Here is a 17,274-nt window from a genome sequence, read left to right as displayed (position 1 = left end):
ATACAAAAAGCACACATTCTAACTTGATAATCAGTTGGGTTTTTTTTAATACCATCATGAATATGATATGGCAGTGCAGACCTCGGCAGACCTAAATAACTAAGAAGGAAAAATGAATCGAGTATCAATGTACATATTCAATAATTCATATAATGTACAACACCACAAAACCAAAGCTTGCCTCTGGTTTATTTAGCAGTGAGTTGTAGAAGTATATTTACTTTCTTAAAATGACAGCGTGATGCATACATGTCAGTTGTCCATACAAAACTTACTATTGGTCTTCACAAGTTTTGGCATAAACTGATTATTTTACAATAAAAGCATTGCATCCATGCACCACATCCAAAACAACACTCCAAGTACAATGGGAGGTGGATTAAATCTTTCATAAGTGCTCCTCATTTGTTCCTGCTGCTTTAGCATTATGCTAATGTTAATGCCCATGAATGTTTCACTACAAAAATAAACCTCAAAAAGTGTTTTTAAAAATCTTAGAATTTCTATAGGACAATAGAAGACATTTGCACACACAACACAAAATCACTTGAAAGTGAAATGATGCTGAAGCGAAGCACAATCAAAGCAACATTCAAACCCCATTATCTGAAAGTGACATTCAAAACATGTAACGTTATCTGACAAAACATTGACACACTAAACTGTGTCAATAACGACCTTATAGCTTTATGACTATTACATTCCCCCCCTTTTTTTCTTTTTCCTGCAAACAAATATGACAGACAACTCTTACATTTTCCCCCCTTTTCTTCTTTTTCCTGCAAGCACTTATGACAGACAACCATATCAGGATAACAGACGCACTCTGCAACCCATACACACACACACAAGTTCACACACGAGACGAGCGGCGCACTGCACTCACCTGCTGTTGTTGGCTGGGGTGTTGTTGCCCCCCACCTGTCCTTGCACCTGGATGCTGTGGAAGGGTCCCCCATGCACCATGCTCTGCTGCATCTGGTTGGACAGGTTCTCCACACCTTTAGCCAGGTTGGCCAGGGAGGCCGAAGTGATGTTGGACATGGACGACGATGACGACGACCCTTGCGTCAGGTTCTGGCCCAGCGGCTTGTTGCTGTTGCTGTTGTTGCCGCAGCCCACGGCCGTGGGGGTGGCCGGGGCGCTCGACATGCTGCCACCGCTGGCGCTGGTAGCTGTGCTGCTGGGGCCCGCCACGCCGTTGTTGGCCGGGGCTGGGTCATAGTGCGACAGGCGCATGTTGGCGCCAGACAGCGGGGACTGCCCCGGGGGGTGGTGCAAGGTTCCTGGGCTGCCCAAGTGACCCGTGCTCGACGTCTGGCTCGAGTTGGACATGGGATTCTTGACTGATGGTGGGTTACCCCCAGGGTTGTTGTTGTTGCTGCTGCTGCTGCCGTGCTGTGGCATGGGGGAGTTCACCGGGTTGCTGTTGCTGGCCGGGGAGGAAAACTGGTTGTTGTGCATCTGCGAGGAGGACGGAGGGACGGAGGCGGGATCGTGAGGCGTCATGCTGCCCACACTCTGCGCCCCGCCTACACTGGGCCCGGGTCCAGGTCCAGGCCCAGGCCCAGGCCCTGTCCCTGTGGTGGAGTCTCTGAAGGCAGAATTGAGCTGTTTGGTGATTGTCAGTTCCTGTCCTTCAAACTGATTGAGGTATGTCAGTGGAGTTGGGGACGGGGTTGGTTGTAAGTTTTTGAAGGGGTCCTCCATGTCATCCCGTTTGCGTTTCTGAGCCTGGGCGTAGGAGGGAGGGGGTTTGCTGCCCGTAGAGTTCATATTGGCACTGTTTGGCTCGGGGGTGAACTGCTCCGGATTTCCTGCCCGATGAAGCGTCACTTGTGGGGGGGCTGCGGTTGGCGTTTTCCTATTGGATGTAGAAGACACGACATTCGCACTGCCCGTGTTGCACATCATGGGGCCTGTTCCGACACGGTTAGGCATCATGGGTCCTGACACCATGGGTCCCTGAGGCCCCATGCCTGGCATCATAGGTCCCTCCATTCCCGGCATCATGGCCATTCCCATGCTGTGGGGAGGCATGCCGGAAGGGCCAGGGCCATAGCCAGCAGGGCCCATGGCTTCCATGGCCTGAGGGTCCATTGGCATGCCTCGCCCGCGAGAGAACATGATGGGGTCCACCCCTCCGTCCATCATGGGGCTGGGAGAGGTGGGAGAGCCCACCATGCCCATGGGAGGAACGGCCTGTCGCTTCCCCCCCATTGTGCTGTAGTAGGGCGGGGGAGGACCGCTGAGGGGGTGCTGTGGCCCCATGCCCCCCATCATGGCTGCCTGCTGCGATCGCTGTTGGTGGTGCATCATCTTGTTTTTGCTCTCAAAGTAGTCCTGCTGCAGACGCGCCCAAGCCTGGTGGGGGTTCATGTCTCCGCCCATGCCGGGCCCTGGCCCCGGGCCCTGACCACGGAAGTTGGCGGGGTGTCCTGGCTGGAAGGGCCCCTCCATGCCCATGTGCTGGGCAGGCTGCTGCATCATGAACTGCTGGGAGGGAGACATCATACCAGGGTGAGGCCCTTGTCCTGGGCCCATGCCACTCATCATGGCCTGGTGCTGGCTCATCATGGCCTGCTGCTGAGTCATCATGGAGGGCTGGCTGACCATGTTGCCCCCCATGAACATGTCGGGGGGACCACCGCTGTCCAACAAACCACGCATCTCCAAACTGCCCTTGATCTTCGACAGACCCCGCAGTTTCTCAGAGCGGTTTTTTAGCTGCTCTGGAGTCAAGCTTTCATTGGGAACCTTGTTCTGCGAGAGGTTGATATGAGGCATCGACACCGCCCCTCCGGGGCCAACGGCATCAGGGTTGAACTCGTAGGCACTATCCATCATGGGGAAGCCCCCGGGACCCATGGGGCCAGGGCCCCCCATCATCCCCTGGGGATACATGGCGTTGGGCCCTGGACCAGGTCCATTGGGGCCCATGCCCCCGGAGGTCATGGGGTAGGACGGCATGCCGGCCATGGCTTGCTGCTGCTGAAGGTTGGCGTTCTGCTCCTGCACCCACTGCTCCACCGTGCTGCCCATGCCCGCCCCTCCCATGCTGTTAGGGGGGGCACCCCATGCCCGGACCCCCCATCTCCGGCCCTACTGGTCCCATGCCCGGCATGCCAGGCTTGTTAGCAAAACCTGGGTAGGTCGGTGTTCTTCCTCCGGGGCCTGGCTTGTTCTGGGCACGCTGAAACCGTCACTCATTGTTTTTTAGGCACCATAATACCACTCATATCCATGACACAACACAACAGTCACAGTTTAACTAAGAGATATCATTGAACCGTGTGTACATTTAAAATAATATTTTTGGAGCAATACTTTATACATTTTTTTCATGTGTTTTTTACACAAAGCCTACAATAAAGCCAAATCAGACTCTCTACAGGTCAGCAAGCCACAGGTGTTAACAGGATGAAACACAACACACAGTAGCATGGCATACTGCGTGCCATCAATTTCAGAGCAACACTGATTATCCATGCCACTGCTGTGTGATTTAAACAAAACTTTATTTAGTAAACATGTTTTACTTGTACACGAAGGCAGCAGAGCAACAACAAGCTAACAACTTATATCATGCTCAGGAATACGATTAAATCTGTTGGTTTCATTGATGGCTGGTGAATGCTACACAAATGCAATTATGTTGAAACAACAATGCCGTGTCTCTGTGAAAACCTGTACTCACCTTTCACTTGTATCGCCTCTGTTATTAACACTGTAACAGACCAGATTTTGCACCTCTGTTCCTAACAGACCAGATTTTGCACCTCTGTTCCTAACAGACCAGATTTTGCACCTCTGTTCCTAACAGACCAGATTTTGCACCTCTGTTCCTAACAGACCAGATTTTGCACCGACCAGATTTTGCACCTCTGTTCCTAACAGACCAGATTTTGCACCTCTGTTCCTAACAGACCAGATTTTGCACCTCATCTTCCTAACAGACCAGATTTTGCACCTCTGTTCCCAACAGACCAGATTTTGCACCTCTGTTCCTAACAGACCAGATTTTGCACCTCTGTTCCTAACAGACCAGATTTTGCACCTCTGTTCCTAACAGACCAGATTTTGCACCTCTGTTCCTAACAGACCAGATTTTGCACCTCTGTTCCTAACAGACCAGATTTTGCACCTCTGTTCCTAACAGACCACATTTTGCACCTCTGTTCCTAACAGACCAGATTTTGCACCTCTGTTCCTAACAGACCACATTTTGTTCTGTCCCATGTTGTCCTCCCCCTCCCCTACCCACTCACCTCCAAAAACTCTTTCTTTAAACAAAACTGAGAGGACAAAGGAGATGATAATTTTTTTTAATTTTTATTTTTTTATCATGGACATGTTAGAAAATGAAAAGGAAGATTTCCGAGCATGACAAACAGCACAAGAGCTGCACACAGAAAACAGGTGAACAAGCAACTCACAGAAAAATGAACAAGTTACTGACCTGGAAATCCACTTTCTTAATTAAAGGTGGCAAAAACAGTAAAGGAGAATTAAGCTAATAGTTATAAAGAAAAGAAAAAAAAAGTTTTGTTCCAATCTAAACAAAAAGGAGTATCAAAATCTTCAGAACTAGTCTCTCCTGCAGGAAAACCATGGGCAGCAAGAGGACACTGACCTGGTTCATGGCCTGCTGCGAGGAGTGCTGCTCCATGTGGAAGCTAATGATGTTTTTGTGCTTGCCCAGCTGCACACTCTCTGCAGCTTGGTTGGCCATGTAGGAGTTGAAGACAAAGATCTGCGACTGCTGCTGGATGAAGCCGGAGACAGAGGACTCTGGCCTGGAGGAGGCTGACATGGGTCCTCCTGGAGTACCCATGCCTCCTGCCCCAGCTGGGGACTTCTTGTTGTCACTGCCAACCGACATGGGGCCTCCATTCTCTTCTTTGATTCCTGCAAGGTACACCACCACACCTTGTAGCTGTAGACAGGTCATGGAAGGACCTTAAAACCTCATACAGTGCTACTTTCAACAGGTCTCAGGGGCAGGTGCAGAGAGGCATAGACAGAGTAGTACAAAGAATGAAAGAGAGAGAAGAGAGAGAGAGAGAGAGAGAGAGAGAGAGAGAGAGAGAGAGAGAGAGAGAGAAAGACTAGTCAGAGAGAGACACAAATAAGTGAATCCCTGAATCTGTCTGAGTATGACTGCTTTGTGTGAATCTACTCACACCTTCCTGATTTTATGCTATTTCTACTAATTCTAGCTGCTCGTTAATCTATTTCTGTTATAACTATTCTTTTTCATGAATCAGAATAGAATCAGAGAGATAACCATGTTGTTTTTTGTTTTTTTAAACCCTTGCAACTCACTGGCAGTGAAAAAATGGTGAATTTTGAAATGAATGGCAGAGCCAAAATAATTACGATTTTTAGCTCTTTTATGTATATATATATATATATCTCATTTAGTCACATACTTGGAGTTGAACATGATTACATACAAAACAAGAGGGGGATTGCTCATTGCTACATTCCTTCTTCCTTGTTTTCTTTCCAGTGTATTCCCTCTTCTTGCAATCTGACACTTACAAGGACGGAAGGTGGGGAAACACCCATCTTAAGAAAATAGTTAAGTGACTACTTCAAAAACAAAAACACACAAAAAAAACAACCAACAAAACCCCAAAAGAAAGAGAGAGAGAGAGAGAGAGAGAGAGAGAGAGAGAGAGAGAGAGAGAACGGAAAGAGTAACTACAGAGTAGCTGTATATATATGTAAAATATAGCAGACTTACTCTTTGCATCCATACTATAAAGTCAACTGCCACTTCAGCTCTTACAAAGTTACATGCTTGCCAGTATAAATTTCTCAATTTTTTGCTTGCAATGGCATGAACATTTGATAGCAAGGGTGGTGAAAAATGCTCAGCCACATGTGTGCATGCATGTGTTTGTGCATGGGTGTGTGCGTGCATGTGTGCATAGCTAGTTCCAAGAGTTCATAATTCATTTACATAAGCTTGTTCCAGAATACAAAAGTGTTCTTTGGACTAGTTTTTGTCTACAAAATACAATATGATCAGAGACAGACCAAAAGTTAAATAACAACAATAATCAATACCAAACAAATCTCATGACCAACAAAGAAATACCGAGGACACTCACACTAAGTCACAATCATACTACATGTACATGTTATTTATTAGCTTGCAACAAAGGCATGGGCTTAATTCCTGACTTATTTTATGAAGCTTACAGATTAACAGAAGCATATAAAGTGACACCCAGTGGTAAACATGAAGATGAATGCATGCTGTGATACACACTCACACAGTATGCAACTGATAATCCCTTTTTCTCCACATCCATGATAATGTACATTTGCAAAGGTCTTCAAAAGTCTCAACTGACACTTTCCCGGACGCTTGCTTTTAATTTAATTAAATTTACCCATCAATAATTAGTTGTTCTATTTAAATACTTAAAAAAAAGAAAAAGAAAAAAAGAATGGGTTTGTGTTTCACTGAGCAGCTGCTGGCTGATTAAAACGAATGACCAGATGCCTCCCATGGGACATAACTATTTTGATCCTCTCTCTCTCTCAGTTAGAACTTTACTCCAGCTGTACATGACAACCTTAGTATATTTACTGCCTTGGAATCCTGGATGGATGTCACTTCAACCCCCCCCCCCCCAACCCCCCACTTCACCCCCATACACTCATACACACACACACAGGAAGTGGTATGGTTTATAGGGAGCAGATAGAAAGATGAAGAGCAAGGTTTTTTTTTTTTTAACTGCCAAATTGTATAACAACCTCTGCTCCAAAATGTGTCAAAACATTCCAAAAGATTGTACGTCAAACTAACTGAAATGACTCGACTGAAATAACTGAATGAAAACTTCTCCCCAATTCTTCAAAAACTTGAATAATATTCATTTTCTCACATTCTCCATCAAACACGAGCAAGCCTAGTAAGCCTGAACAGTGGCCACCATGTTCATGATGTTGATCACCTGAAATTATCCATTCTGATGACTAGTATAACAAAAAAAAAAAACCCAATAACTTTGATTTATGAGTGCAAAAATGAACCAGAGTCCTGACAGTCCATGTACTGATTCTATCAAGCATCGTGGCACACAGGTCTATTCAAAGCAACTACATAGATGGGAAAACAGATAAGAAAGCAATGACTATTGATTCTGCACCAAAGCAAAGAACTGCAAGTATTCTACCACCACACTGACAGCATAAAGAAATACATAGGCCACAACAAAAGCCAGAAAACGAGAATCCCATTTACATTCAGTTGCAGATGATCTTTATCATAAGGTTTGACTGTATAAACTATGATGAACATGCCATCACTCTGATATAATTGTCCAAGACCACAGCACACACTGCATCACACAAGTGTGTATAAAAACATCACCTTCACAAATCTTTGAATTTTATATTCATATTACAAGATGCTGGACAATAAGAGCTTCAATGACGTTCAGTCAGAGTAATGTTGGCCACAAAATTTGGCTCTCTCTGTCCAAAAGTAGTTAAAGAACTTAGAAGACAGACATTTAACAAACCACAAAAAAATTCACTTGAACAGACTGAAAATCATCAACAGCTATTGAAAAATAAACAGAAACTCAAACTGACAAGCAATGAAGGCAAACAGAGATCACACAACAGCACTCCCTAGTTGGCAACCCCAGACGCAGTAATATGATACTTGTTTTTGATAGTTACCATATAAACCAAGTGATGTCCATTTATCGCTGACAATACACACATACAAAGCAAAAAGCGTGCAAGCCAGAGGGTTATGAAGAAACATACTTACCCTCTGTTACAATTTTGTTTTTATTGCTATCCTCTGACTTTGGTGTGTCTGGAGAAGAAGGCAGACATTGTACCATTAGTCCAGAGACTGAACAAGATATGTCCCTAACGGATAACACAATAAGGAACACGACAGAGAACTGGAACTGGAAGAACAGAAGACTAAGAAAACAAAAGGCTGAATAGTCTCATCAATTCAGTATTGCCTGAGGTCTGTGAAGTCAGAACACTGAAATAATTTTTTTTATTTAACAGACTTACAAACTTGAGATAACCTGTGATACTTTTCCACAGTTCACTACTTCTGATGGTTCTGTGGTTACCACCTGAAAATACTGCAGTGATATGAACACTTGTGTGTAGTTCTGTATATAACAGAGTTCTAAATAAATATATTCTAAAAATAATTAAAACCCTAGTGTGCTCGTCTGATGGGTTTCTTGCCATTGCTTCTTTAAAATTTGTATGTTTAAAAGACAGAATCCACTTCAATACATACACCAAGAGTACAAAATCATAAATGAGAAAAGACAAGACAATTTCAAAACCAACATGTCAAGTTACTTGCAGTTGTACAGAAATTATTCATTTATTGTGTTTTTTTTCTGTTCTGCCTTGTTTTTCTTCTTTTTTTTCTCTTCCTTTCCCCCCCCCAGAATAGAAATGGGTTTTACTATCAAAATTATGTTTGTGATTTAGGCTTACCTTCATAAGGATAAAAAAAGAAAAGAAAAAAAGAAGAAGTTTCAGCTTCATTAACTCGTTAATTTGGGTAGCTCAAATATGACAGTCAGGAATCAGTAGAGTCAAATGTAACTACAAAAATAATAAACGAAATATGGTTAATTAATAATAATAACTAACGAACGATTCAATTATCATAACGGATCTTTGTCGATGCGTACAGTTGCTAATTCTAAACCCTGCAGTTGCGCTGAAGAAGCCCGCCGGATCGCCGACGAAAGCTACGCACGTGCGTAGCCTTCTTTGACTAAGAGATCGGTTTAACTTGGTAGTCATAATGTCTACCCCTCAGTTTTTAAAACTTCAACGTCTCATACGCGATTACGACGGGAAAGTCATAAAAATCTTTAGAGAACTGGAAAAGTAACACTGATCGCTAGCCAGGTACAGGAACCATCTTCATTTCACGCTGCACTGTAAACATCATAACGTGTGTCCTACAAACCTAAAGATCAAGACTCGTGTGAAAGGCCAGGCGGCGAACATCATCATCCATCGTGTTCAAGGGGCGCTCACGAACGAAAGAATCAAACAAATCAACAGTCGTTTGGCGATCATCAACTTCACTTTGAAGTACGAACTCAAGTTTCTGTTTCAGTAGCTCAAGGAGGTGTCACTGCGTTAAGACAAATCCATATACGCTACACCACATCTGCCAAGCAGATCCAGCAGCATAACCCAACGCGCTTCGTCAGGCCTTGTGACGAACTAAGTGCTTGTGTACCTGATACGATCATGGCGGAGATTGTCGTTTCGTTCGATTGCACTGTCAGGCGTGAGTGGGACAAAGTGCGCATGCGCCAGAGGAAGAAGTTAGCGAAACTTGAGTTGCTGGCTAAATCAAAACAAGACGACTGCGTGCCCATCATTCCCGTCAGTGATAAGAAACACAGGAGCTCAAAAACAGGTGGGTTGTGAATTTATCCGAGCAAAGTCTGACCGAAGCAGAACTGTCAGTGTTGAGAAAGGTCAATTTCACGGTCAATCTAGACGGGCGCAATAGCCGAGTGGTTTAAGCATTGGACTTTCAATTTGAGGGTCCGAGGTTCGAATCACGGTAACGGCGCCTGGTGGGTAAAGGGTGGAGACTTTTCCGATCTCCCAGGTCAACATTAGGTGCAGACCTGCTAGTGCCTGAACCCCCTTCGTGTGTATACGCACGCAGAAGATAAATACGCATGTTAAAGATCCTGTAACCCATGTCAATGTTCGGTGAGTTTTGGCGACAAGAAGATACCCCTGCACGCATGAACCACAACAGAGTCATCGGCAAGTCGATGTTGGTCATGTAATGTAAAGAAGAAGAAGAAACTTCCCATTACAGAGTACATTACCAGCATCGAAACAGCGTGTCGTCAGATCGGGACTCGACAGAAGAGGCCACACACCTACGAACAAATCAGGGTGTGTGAATATTCTCAAACAGCAAACCTCCCAAATACAACATCTCCAAGGAGGAAAGACACGCACTACATGAACTGAGGAAGAAGGACTCCATCATGATTCTTCCAGCCGACAAAGGCTGTGCTACAGTCATCCTACCTAAGGGGCAGTACTATGCGAAGGCACAATCTCTTACAAGATAAGATGACCTACCAACAGCTGAGCAAAGATCCCGCCAGCAAGTACACTGCCCACCTGACCAAACTACTGCAAGGCCTACAAAAGTCCGGGGAACTCTTTTCAGAACAGTACCGCATATTGTACCCCTCAGCCACGGATGTGCCAAAGTTTTACGGACTGCTGAAAGCGCATAAGAGAGATGTACCTCTCTGTCCCAATGTCCACTCTAGGGGATCCTCTCGTCTTTTGTAGGAAAGATGGAACATTCCATCGCCAACGGTGCAGACCTGGTGAAGAAGGTGTCGTACCACATCCTGATGAGAGTCTGGTGTCCTATGACATCACAGCCCTGTTCACCAGTGTCCTTGTAAAGGACAGCATTGACATCATCAGAAGGAGGTTACAGGATGATGACAGCCCTCAGCAGCGTACCAACCTGTCAGTGGAACACATCTGTGATCTACTATCCTGCTGCCTCAACATCACCTACTTCACCTTTGAAGGACAGTTTTTTCAACAGACTGAGGGTGCAGCCATGGGGTCCCCGGTAAGTCTCATTGTCGCCAACCTCTTCATGGAAGACTTTGAGGAGAAAGCCCTGGCGTCGTTCCACACTCCTCCACGATACTGGGGCCGCTACATGGACGACACCACGACCGTGCTCAAGAGATCAGTGGTTGAAGACTTCATGACCCACCTCAACAACCAACACCCTGCCATCAAGTTTACATATGAGGTAGAAGAGAATGGCAGCATCACGATGTTGGATGCCCGCATCACCCGAACAGAGACAGGCCTTGCCTTCTCTGTCTACAGGACGCCGACCCACATGGACCAGTACTTCCAATTCAACTGTCACCAGCCACTGGAATACAAGCTTGGAGTAATACGCACCCTCACCCACCGAGCAAAGACCATCTGCTCCACCGACACCGCTTGGGAAGAAGAGGTGCAGCACATCAAGAAAGTGCTCAGTGTGTTAGGATACCAGAAGTGGGCTTGGGACATCCCGGGGGACAAGAAAACCATACCCCACCCCTCGATTCAATGCCAAACCCCGTCGAGAGGACATGTTTCCATGCCATACATCAGCGGTGTCACTGAGGCTCTCAGCTGGAAAATCCTAAGTTGGGAGTCAGTGTTCATGCCAAGCCCACCAACACCATCAAAGACAAAACAGATAAACTGGACACATCAGGGGTGATATACCAGATAGGCTGCCACGACTGTGACCAAAGTTACATTGGTGAAACCGAGCGCAACTTGCACAAAAGACTGAGAGAACACAAACGAGAGTCTTCCCCAGTGGGCGAACATCTGACCCACAACAACATCACTCTGGAAAGGACAATGTGCAAGTTCTCGACAGAGAAGCAAGATGATTCCAGAGGGGAGTAAAGGAGGCAGTCTACATCATCACCAGGAACCCCACCCTCAACTGTGACTGGGGCCGACACAACCTGCCGTCGGTGTACTCCTCACTCGTCAAGTCACATTGTCTTGAGTTTGCTCGCGGTGATGCGTACAGCTGCTAATTCTCTACCCAGCAGTTGTGCTGAAGAAGCCGGCTGGATCACTGACGAAAGCTACGCAAGTGAGTAGCCTTCTTTGACTGAGAGATTGGTTTTAACTTGGTAGTCATTATAACGGATCTTATTTTCAGTGTTTTGTTTATGACAAAACATAATTACCATACATGTTTCAACAATGAAATGCATACCCAGGCAAAACACAATATCTGTCACAGTAGTTCCCAGCATTTAGTGGTGATTTACTCACAATAATCAAGGCAAAAGCAGCCTCCCTTCCCTTGTTAGTCAACATTGTATTCCAGGTCCTTCTTCCTTTAATACTCTTTTGTACAGCACTTTCTTCCCTCTTTTCTTTTCTGACTCAGTTAAACTATCTGGTTTACATGACTCTTTTCCTTTTCTTTTTTTTTTCTTTTCTTTTTTTTCCTTTCCTCCGGTCCAGCAGTTACTTAACCAATGAACAGCAGGTCACAATCCAGCTGTGAAGTCATCCCTCAAAAACTTAAAATGTACACACATCAGGACAATACTTTGTACAACATTTTCTTGTTATCAAGTTTATTGCTGTGGTGTATTGTGATGCCTTAAAAAAAAATCAAATAAATAAATAAATACAAAAAACAGTTTACACCATGCCACCATCCATGCTGGAGCAGCTGAAGACTGACTTTGCTCTCAGCTACAGAAAAGTTTACCTCTTCTTTGTGTCTCCACAAATGAAAAGTATACAAGGGGGGTAACTATAACCCACTTTTTTGAACTGCCAACATGAGTATTTTTTTTTAGGACCAGTTCATAGCTGACAGCACTTCTTGACTGCTTAAACTCTAGTTTTTTGTTTATTATTATCATTCTTATTCTTTTAGTTGGTGGTGTTGTCAGTCATAATAAATTACTAGAAATGTAAAGGGAACTTATCACCTGTATTCAAATCAACATACTTGACGGGTGGTCAACCACTTTCAAAATAAATGAATAAAATAAAATAAAATACATAAAAAAATTAATGAAGTTAAAAAAAAAGGAGGTGGAGGATGGACAGAGGCAGATACAAATGGCAGAAGGAAGGGTAGAAAGGCGAGTCAGAGAGAAAGACAAGAGAGTTAGAGAGACACAGAGAGAGAGAGAGCAGAGACTGCAAAAGGAAAGAAAAGAAACCCAACCCACCACACCACAACACAACACACACAAAAAAACCTGTACACAACACCAAAACCCAACCCAACCCACCAGCTTCCCCATTGGCCATCTTGTTGGAGGGAGGTTTGACGTCCAGGCTGCCTGCCAAGGAAGGAGGCTTGATGTCTGGAGTGCTGGACGCAGGCTTGCCCTCAGGTGTGCTCCCCGTGCTCTGACCCTTGGCCTCCTCCTTCACCTCTTCTTTGATGTCCCGAACGCTGGCGCTGCCGTTCACGTCCTTGTTCTTGGCCGATTCCTTCAGCACTCCTGCCTTCAGTCGCTCCTTCATTGTGCCGGCGGGGGTGAGGGACAGTGTGCTGGTGGTGGTGGTGGCGAAGGTGGGCCAGAGATCTCACACATCACAACTGCTGTGGCAGCAAGCACAGAGAGTTGTCGGTTTCAGAGGGTCACAGGAAGAGAAAAGGCGTTCCCAATCCTTGTGCTTTGATTGCGTGAATTACTGTGGGTTTAAAAAAAAAAAATTCTTCTACACACAGCTCCAAACCTTCCACAAATCTTTTTTTTTTAAGTCAAGCAGTGCACCCCTCTTCCTCTACAGAAACGTTTGGCATACACAAATAAAACGTGGTTTCAATACATTAAGTCAGAACGTTTTTTCATGATTGAAAGGTGCTGAAAACAAACAGCCAACAGTGTTTACACACATGGGGTTTTTAAACACAAACAGAAGAAGCTGGATGATGAGACTTGACGGTGTAGTCGAAACAACTCCACTCTTTGTCTGCAGTGTACAGGTGTGAGGTCGGTCTGCTGGCAGCCGTCAGTGTCACATTTCAGGGGGTCAGCCCCTGCTGGAAGGGCAGCACATGGACGAGGAAGGTGTTGTGTCAGTGCCAACACTCTGCTGCCCCCACTGGCCTGTGGTCACTGTCACATAACACTGTCCCCTTGTCCTGTTACGTGGGCAGTCCCTTCCTCTTAGGTTCCACCATCTGCACACACACACACACACACAACCACAGGTGGCAAATCAGTCAGGACAGTGGTTTCACAAGTCTACAAAAACATGTATTCCCCTCTTCCCCTCCCAAAGGCATTACAGATGGATATGATGGATTAACAGTATTTGGACTCTTCATCAAACTAACTGCATACATGTTTGGGCATCAAACATTCACACATCCACACACAAAAGGGCACACACATGTGCACATGCATACACACACAGGACTAACTTTAAACAGTTTAAGGGGTTTTCTGCAGACCTTTGTGCTTTTCAATTCAGTTTCATATAGCTTTTAAGAGGGCACAACTTGAATGGTATGAAAACAATCTGGCAATGGGGAAAAGTCTTAGGTGCATGGAAATCTGACATCCCAATTCTGTATAGGCATTTTACCAAAAATGTCTGCTGAAACCCCTGTTTACAAAACAAGTGTGTGTGCGCACATAGACACATACAGTGTTGGAACTGAAATGTATCTGAAAATTATGATAAAGCCCAGTACCATATTTTCTAAGTGTTTGATGAGTATATATTTCAGAATATTAAGTAACCCTCACTCTCCTTTCAGAACAGTTTGGAATGCTCTTCTAGTACTATGGATATTCAGTTGGAGTCTAATGTATTAACAACTTGGCTGACAGCACAGCTGTCTGGCTACCACTGAATGGGTGGGGGTGACAGATTTTTGTAATACTGAAAACTGCAGGCGGGATGCAGAGGACATTTAAAACCGAAGTGTGTCAGCGTGTCTAAATACCAAAACAAGGTAAAACAAAGGCGAACACATTTTTTAAAATTCACCAACATATCGAATGGACAGGGGATATGAGGTAGGTGGCAGAACTGAGAGAGATAATGGTGAGAGGAGGATGAAGACAACCTTGAGAAGAAAAAAAAAAACCCAAAGAAAAAAACCCAAACAAAAACAAAAAACAATGCAGTGAGGATGAATGGTGCACAACCAGAGAGCAGTCTGGCTGCCCATGTCACCGGGACAACTCCACACAACACATATGCTGCAGATCTCTCACAAATACACACACTTGCAGCAAGGTCGGCAAACTGCCTTTCTCACCAACCATCTTCCAACTGTGTGGCAAGGAAATCCTACATTCAAACTAAACAAAACAAAATATCCAGAGACTGCCACCACTCCCTGGCAAAATAAACGGGGAGAAACAGGAGTGTTGGGGTAAGACAGGGATAGAGGAAGGGGGGACTGACAGTGAATAGACAGAAGAGAGAGGGAAGGGGCTGAGAAAATGACCAGAGTAGAGGCAATTTTGGAGAGGAGAGGTGTGGGGAGGCCTGAGCATGGATAGTAGAGGTAATGGTGGGGTCGGGTTGGGGGGTGGGGGGGTGGCAATTATGTTCATCTCAGGGTGACAGAAAATCTTTAAAAAAAAAAAAAAAAAAAAAAAAGCAGCCAAAGCAGACTGGTATTTAGACAGGCTGTGTGTTTATCATTCACAGTTCACTTTCACAACTGCTAACAAACCATGTTTCTTTTCCCCATTACCTTCCTCTTCTGCCCTCCCCACATGCCTATGTACCTGTGCACACACACCCACACCTGATTTTGCTGATTTTGCTATCATTTACAACTATTAATGAAAAACATTTTAAAAGTTGTTACTTTCGCACGTCAAACTAATTTTCAGCTGCAGTCAGGAGCAATATATATATATATATATATATATATATGTAATATATATAAACACATATACACACACATAAATATATGGAAGTCACCCTCCATATTCAATTATTGTATGGTATGTGCTCATGAATGTAAGCCTGTGACAAGGGACACTTAACTACTGAAAGCCCAACACATCCTTCACCAAACTCCCAAACGCAGGAACATGCATACACACACACACGTGTGCACACCCCTGCACTCTCACACACACGCACAATGTGCTTATTCAGAAAACCAATTTCGAGATGACAGCCAAGCTAATCTGCTCCATTACAAATGCACAAAGAATGCCTGAAAACCACAGCGCCCCTTGAAACCCTCACCAGCAACCCGAGTCAGACAGGACAATACACCACAGGGCTTCAGACTGGCACAGAAAGCAGCAGCAGCAGCAGCAGCAGCCATGTCTTCTTCCACCACAGCCAGAGAGAGAGAAGACAGAGAGCATGGAAAAGAGAAGGCAAAACTCTCCCCACCACAAACCACCACCAAAGCAGAATAAAAATGGAGGGAAGGGGGTGGGGGAGGGGGGTGGGGGTGAGATAGGTGCCTACACCCCCCTCTGCCCCCCCCCCCCCCTCTACTCCCATCACTAAAGAAGCAAACACTTGGTGAGCTCCCTCAGGAGATGCTAATCAAATGTGCACATCACAAGACATTTACCACAGTTTACCACGGTGGTGCTTCTTTTCTGCTTTAGACCTTCAGCTTTTTTTGACACGGGCTTAGATCCAATGGGTGCAGTAGTTCTACATCTGGTCTACTTTAGCCCTTAATTTTTCTTTTTTTGATTTTCATTTTCTTCTTCTTTTTTATTTTTTATAATGTTCAAATGAAAATCTTTTTTCTTTCTTTCTTTCTTTTTTTTTGGCGATGGGGTCCAAATGAGAGCTATTATGTTTTATAGTTTTACTTTGAACTTTCTCCAGTTCTTGAAATGCTTATCTAGAGTGGGTACAAGGTTTCCACCTCTGAAGAATTTCTGCTTCAAATCTGTTCTCTGTAAGACTTTCAATTCAAATGAACTGGATATGGGACAGTTAAGTTTTATTTTCTTATAAGTAATATTACTTTTTATCAATAATATTACATTACACATTTATCAATACATGTCAAGACAATGCTGTCTGGAAATCCTTTTGTTATGTCTGGACAAATGACTCCAGTCATGTAACAAAAACCAAGACTCCAGTTATGTAACAAACAACAAGAACAACAACAAAAGCCAATTTGCAAACCTTTATAATACATTGTCTCCACCACCACCCCTTCCCTATGTTCTGACTGACTGAACCATTCTTGGTTCAAAATCCCTTTTCTCATTTTCACCCTATTTGCAATTTTAAAGTAGTAAAAACAAAGAAGAAAAAAAGTGCATGAAAAAAAAAAAGGAAAAAAAGAAAGAAAGACTGCACATTTCGATGTCCCAGCCGATTCCAAACATGTGTGACTGTTCAGTTCAGCAGTGGCTGTGGCTGTTGTCTGTTGAACAGTGGTTGCTGGAACTTGGATGCTGTGTCTTTATCACTGTGATTGCGGGCAGTTAAGTGTAAGTGTGTGTGTGTGTGTGTGTGTGTGTGCAGGAATCTTCTGGCAGGGGCTCCCGGCCCTGGCAAAGTGGCAGTGCCAACAATAGCAGTGGCGCTAAGCAGGAGCAGACAAACACATATTCTTTGGACTTTTCACACACCACCTGCTGCTTCAGCTATGCCATGCCACGCCGTGCCATGATATGCTATGCTATGCTATGCTATGCTGCTTGCACAAACCACTAGGCCTCTTTTGTC

The 17,274-nt window shown here is 44.6% G+C and overlaps 1 protein-coding gene across 1 annotated transcript in view; it reads right to left on the bottom strand.

Moving 5' to 3' along the window:
- Positions 1-17,274, bottom strand: part of LOC143301071 (uncharacterized) — a 122,498-nt gene that overhangs the window by 3,022 nt on the left and 102,202 nt on the right. The window contains exons 5-9 of the mRNA XM_076615076.1: positions 12,870-13,771; positions 7,802-7,849; positions 4,634-4,908; positions 3,088-3,193; positions 887-3,050 (exon numbers count right to left, since the gene is read on the bottom strand). Of these exons, the coding sequence (XP_076471191.1) occupies positions 887-3,050; positions 3,088-3,193; positions 4,634-4,908; positions 7,802-7,849; positions 12,870-13,107 (2,831 nt within the window). The 5' untranslated portion in view covers positions 13,108-13,771. The remainder of the gene's footprint in view (positions 1-886; positions 3,051-3,087; positions 3,194-4,633; positions 4,909-7,801; positions 7,850-12,869; positions 13,772-17,274) is intronic.

The sequence above is a fragment of the Babylonia areolata genome, chromosome 27 (genome assembly GCF_041734735.1).
Source record: "Babylonia areolata isolate BAREFJ2019XMU chromosome 27, ASM4173473v1, whole genome shotgun sequence".
Taxonomy (NCBI): domain Eukaryota; kingdom Metazoa; phylum Mollusca; class Gastropoda; order Neogastropoda; family Buccinidae; genus Babylonia; species Babylonia areolata.
Note: the sequence above shows the minus strand (reverse complement) of the source record. Positions and strands in the feature narration are given on the sequence as shown.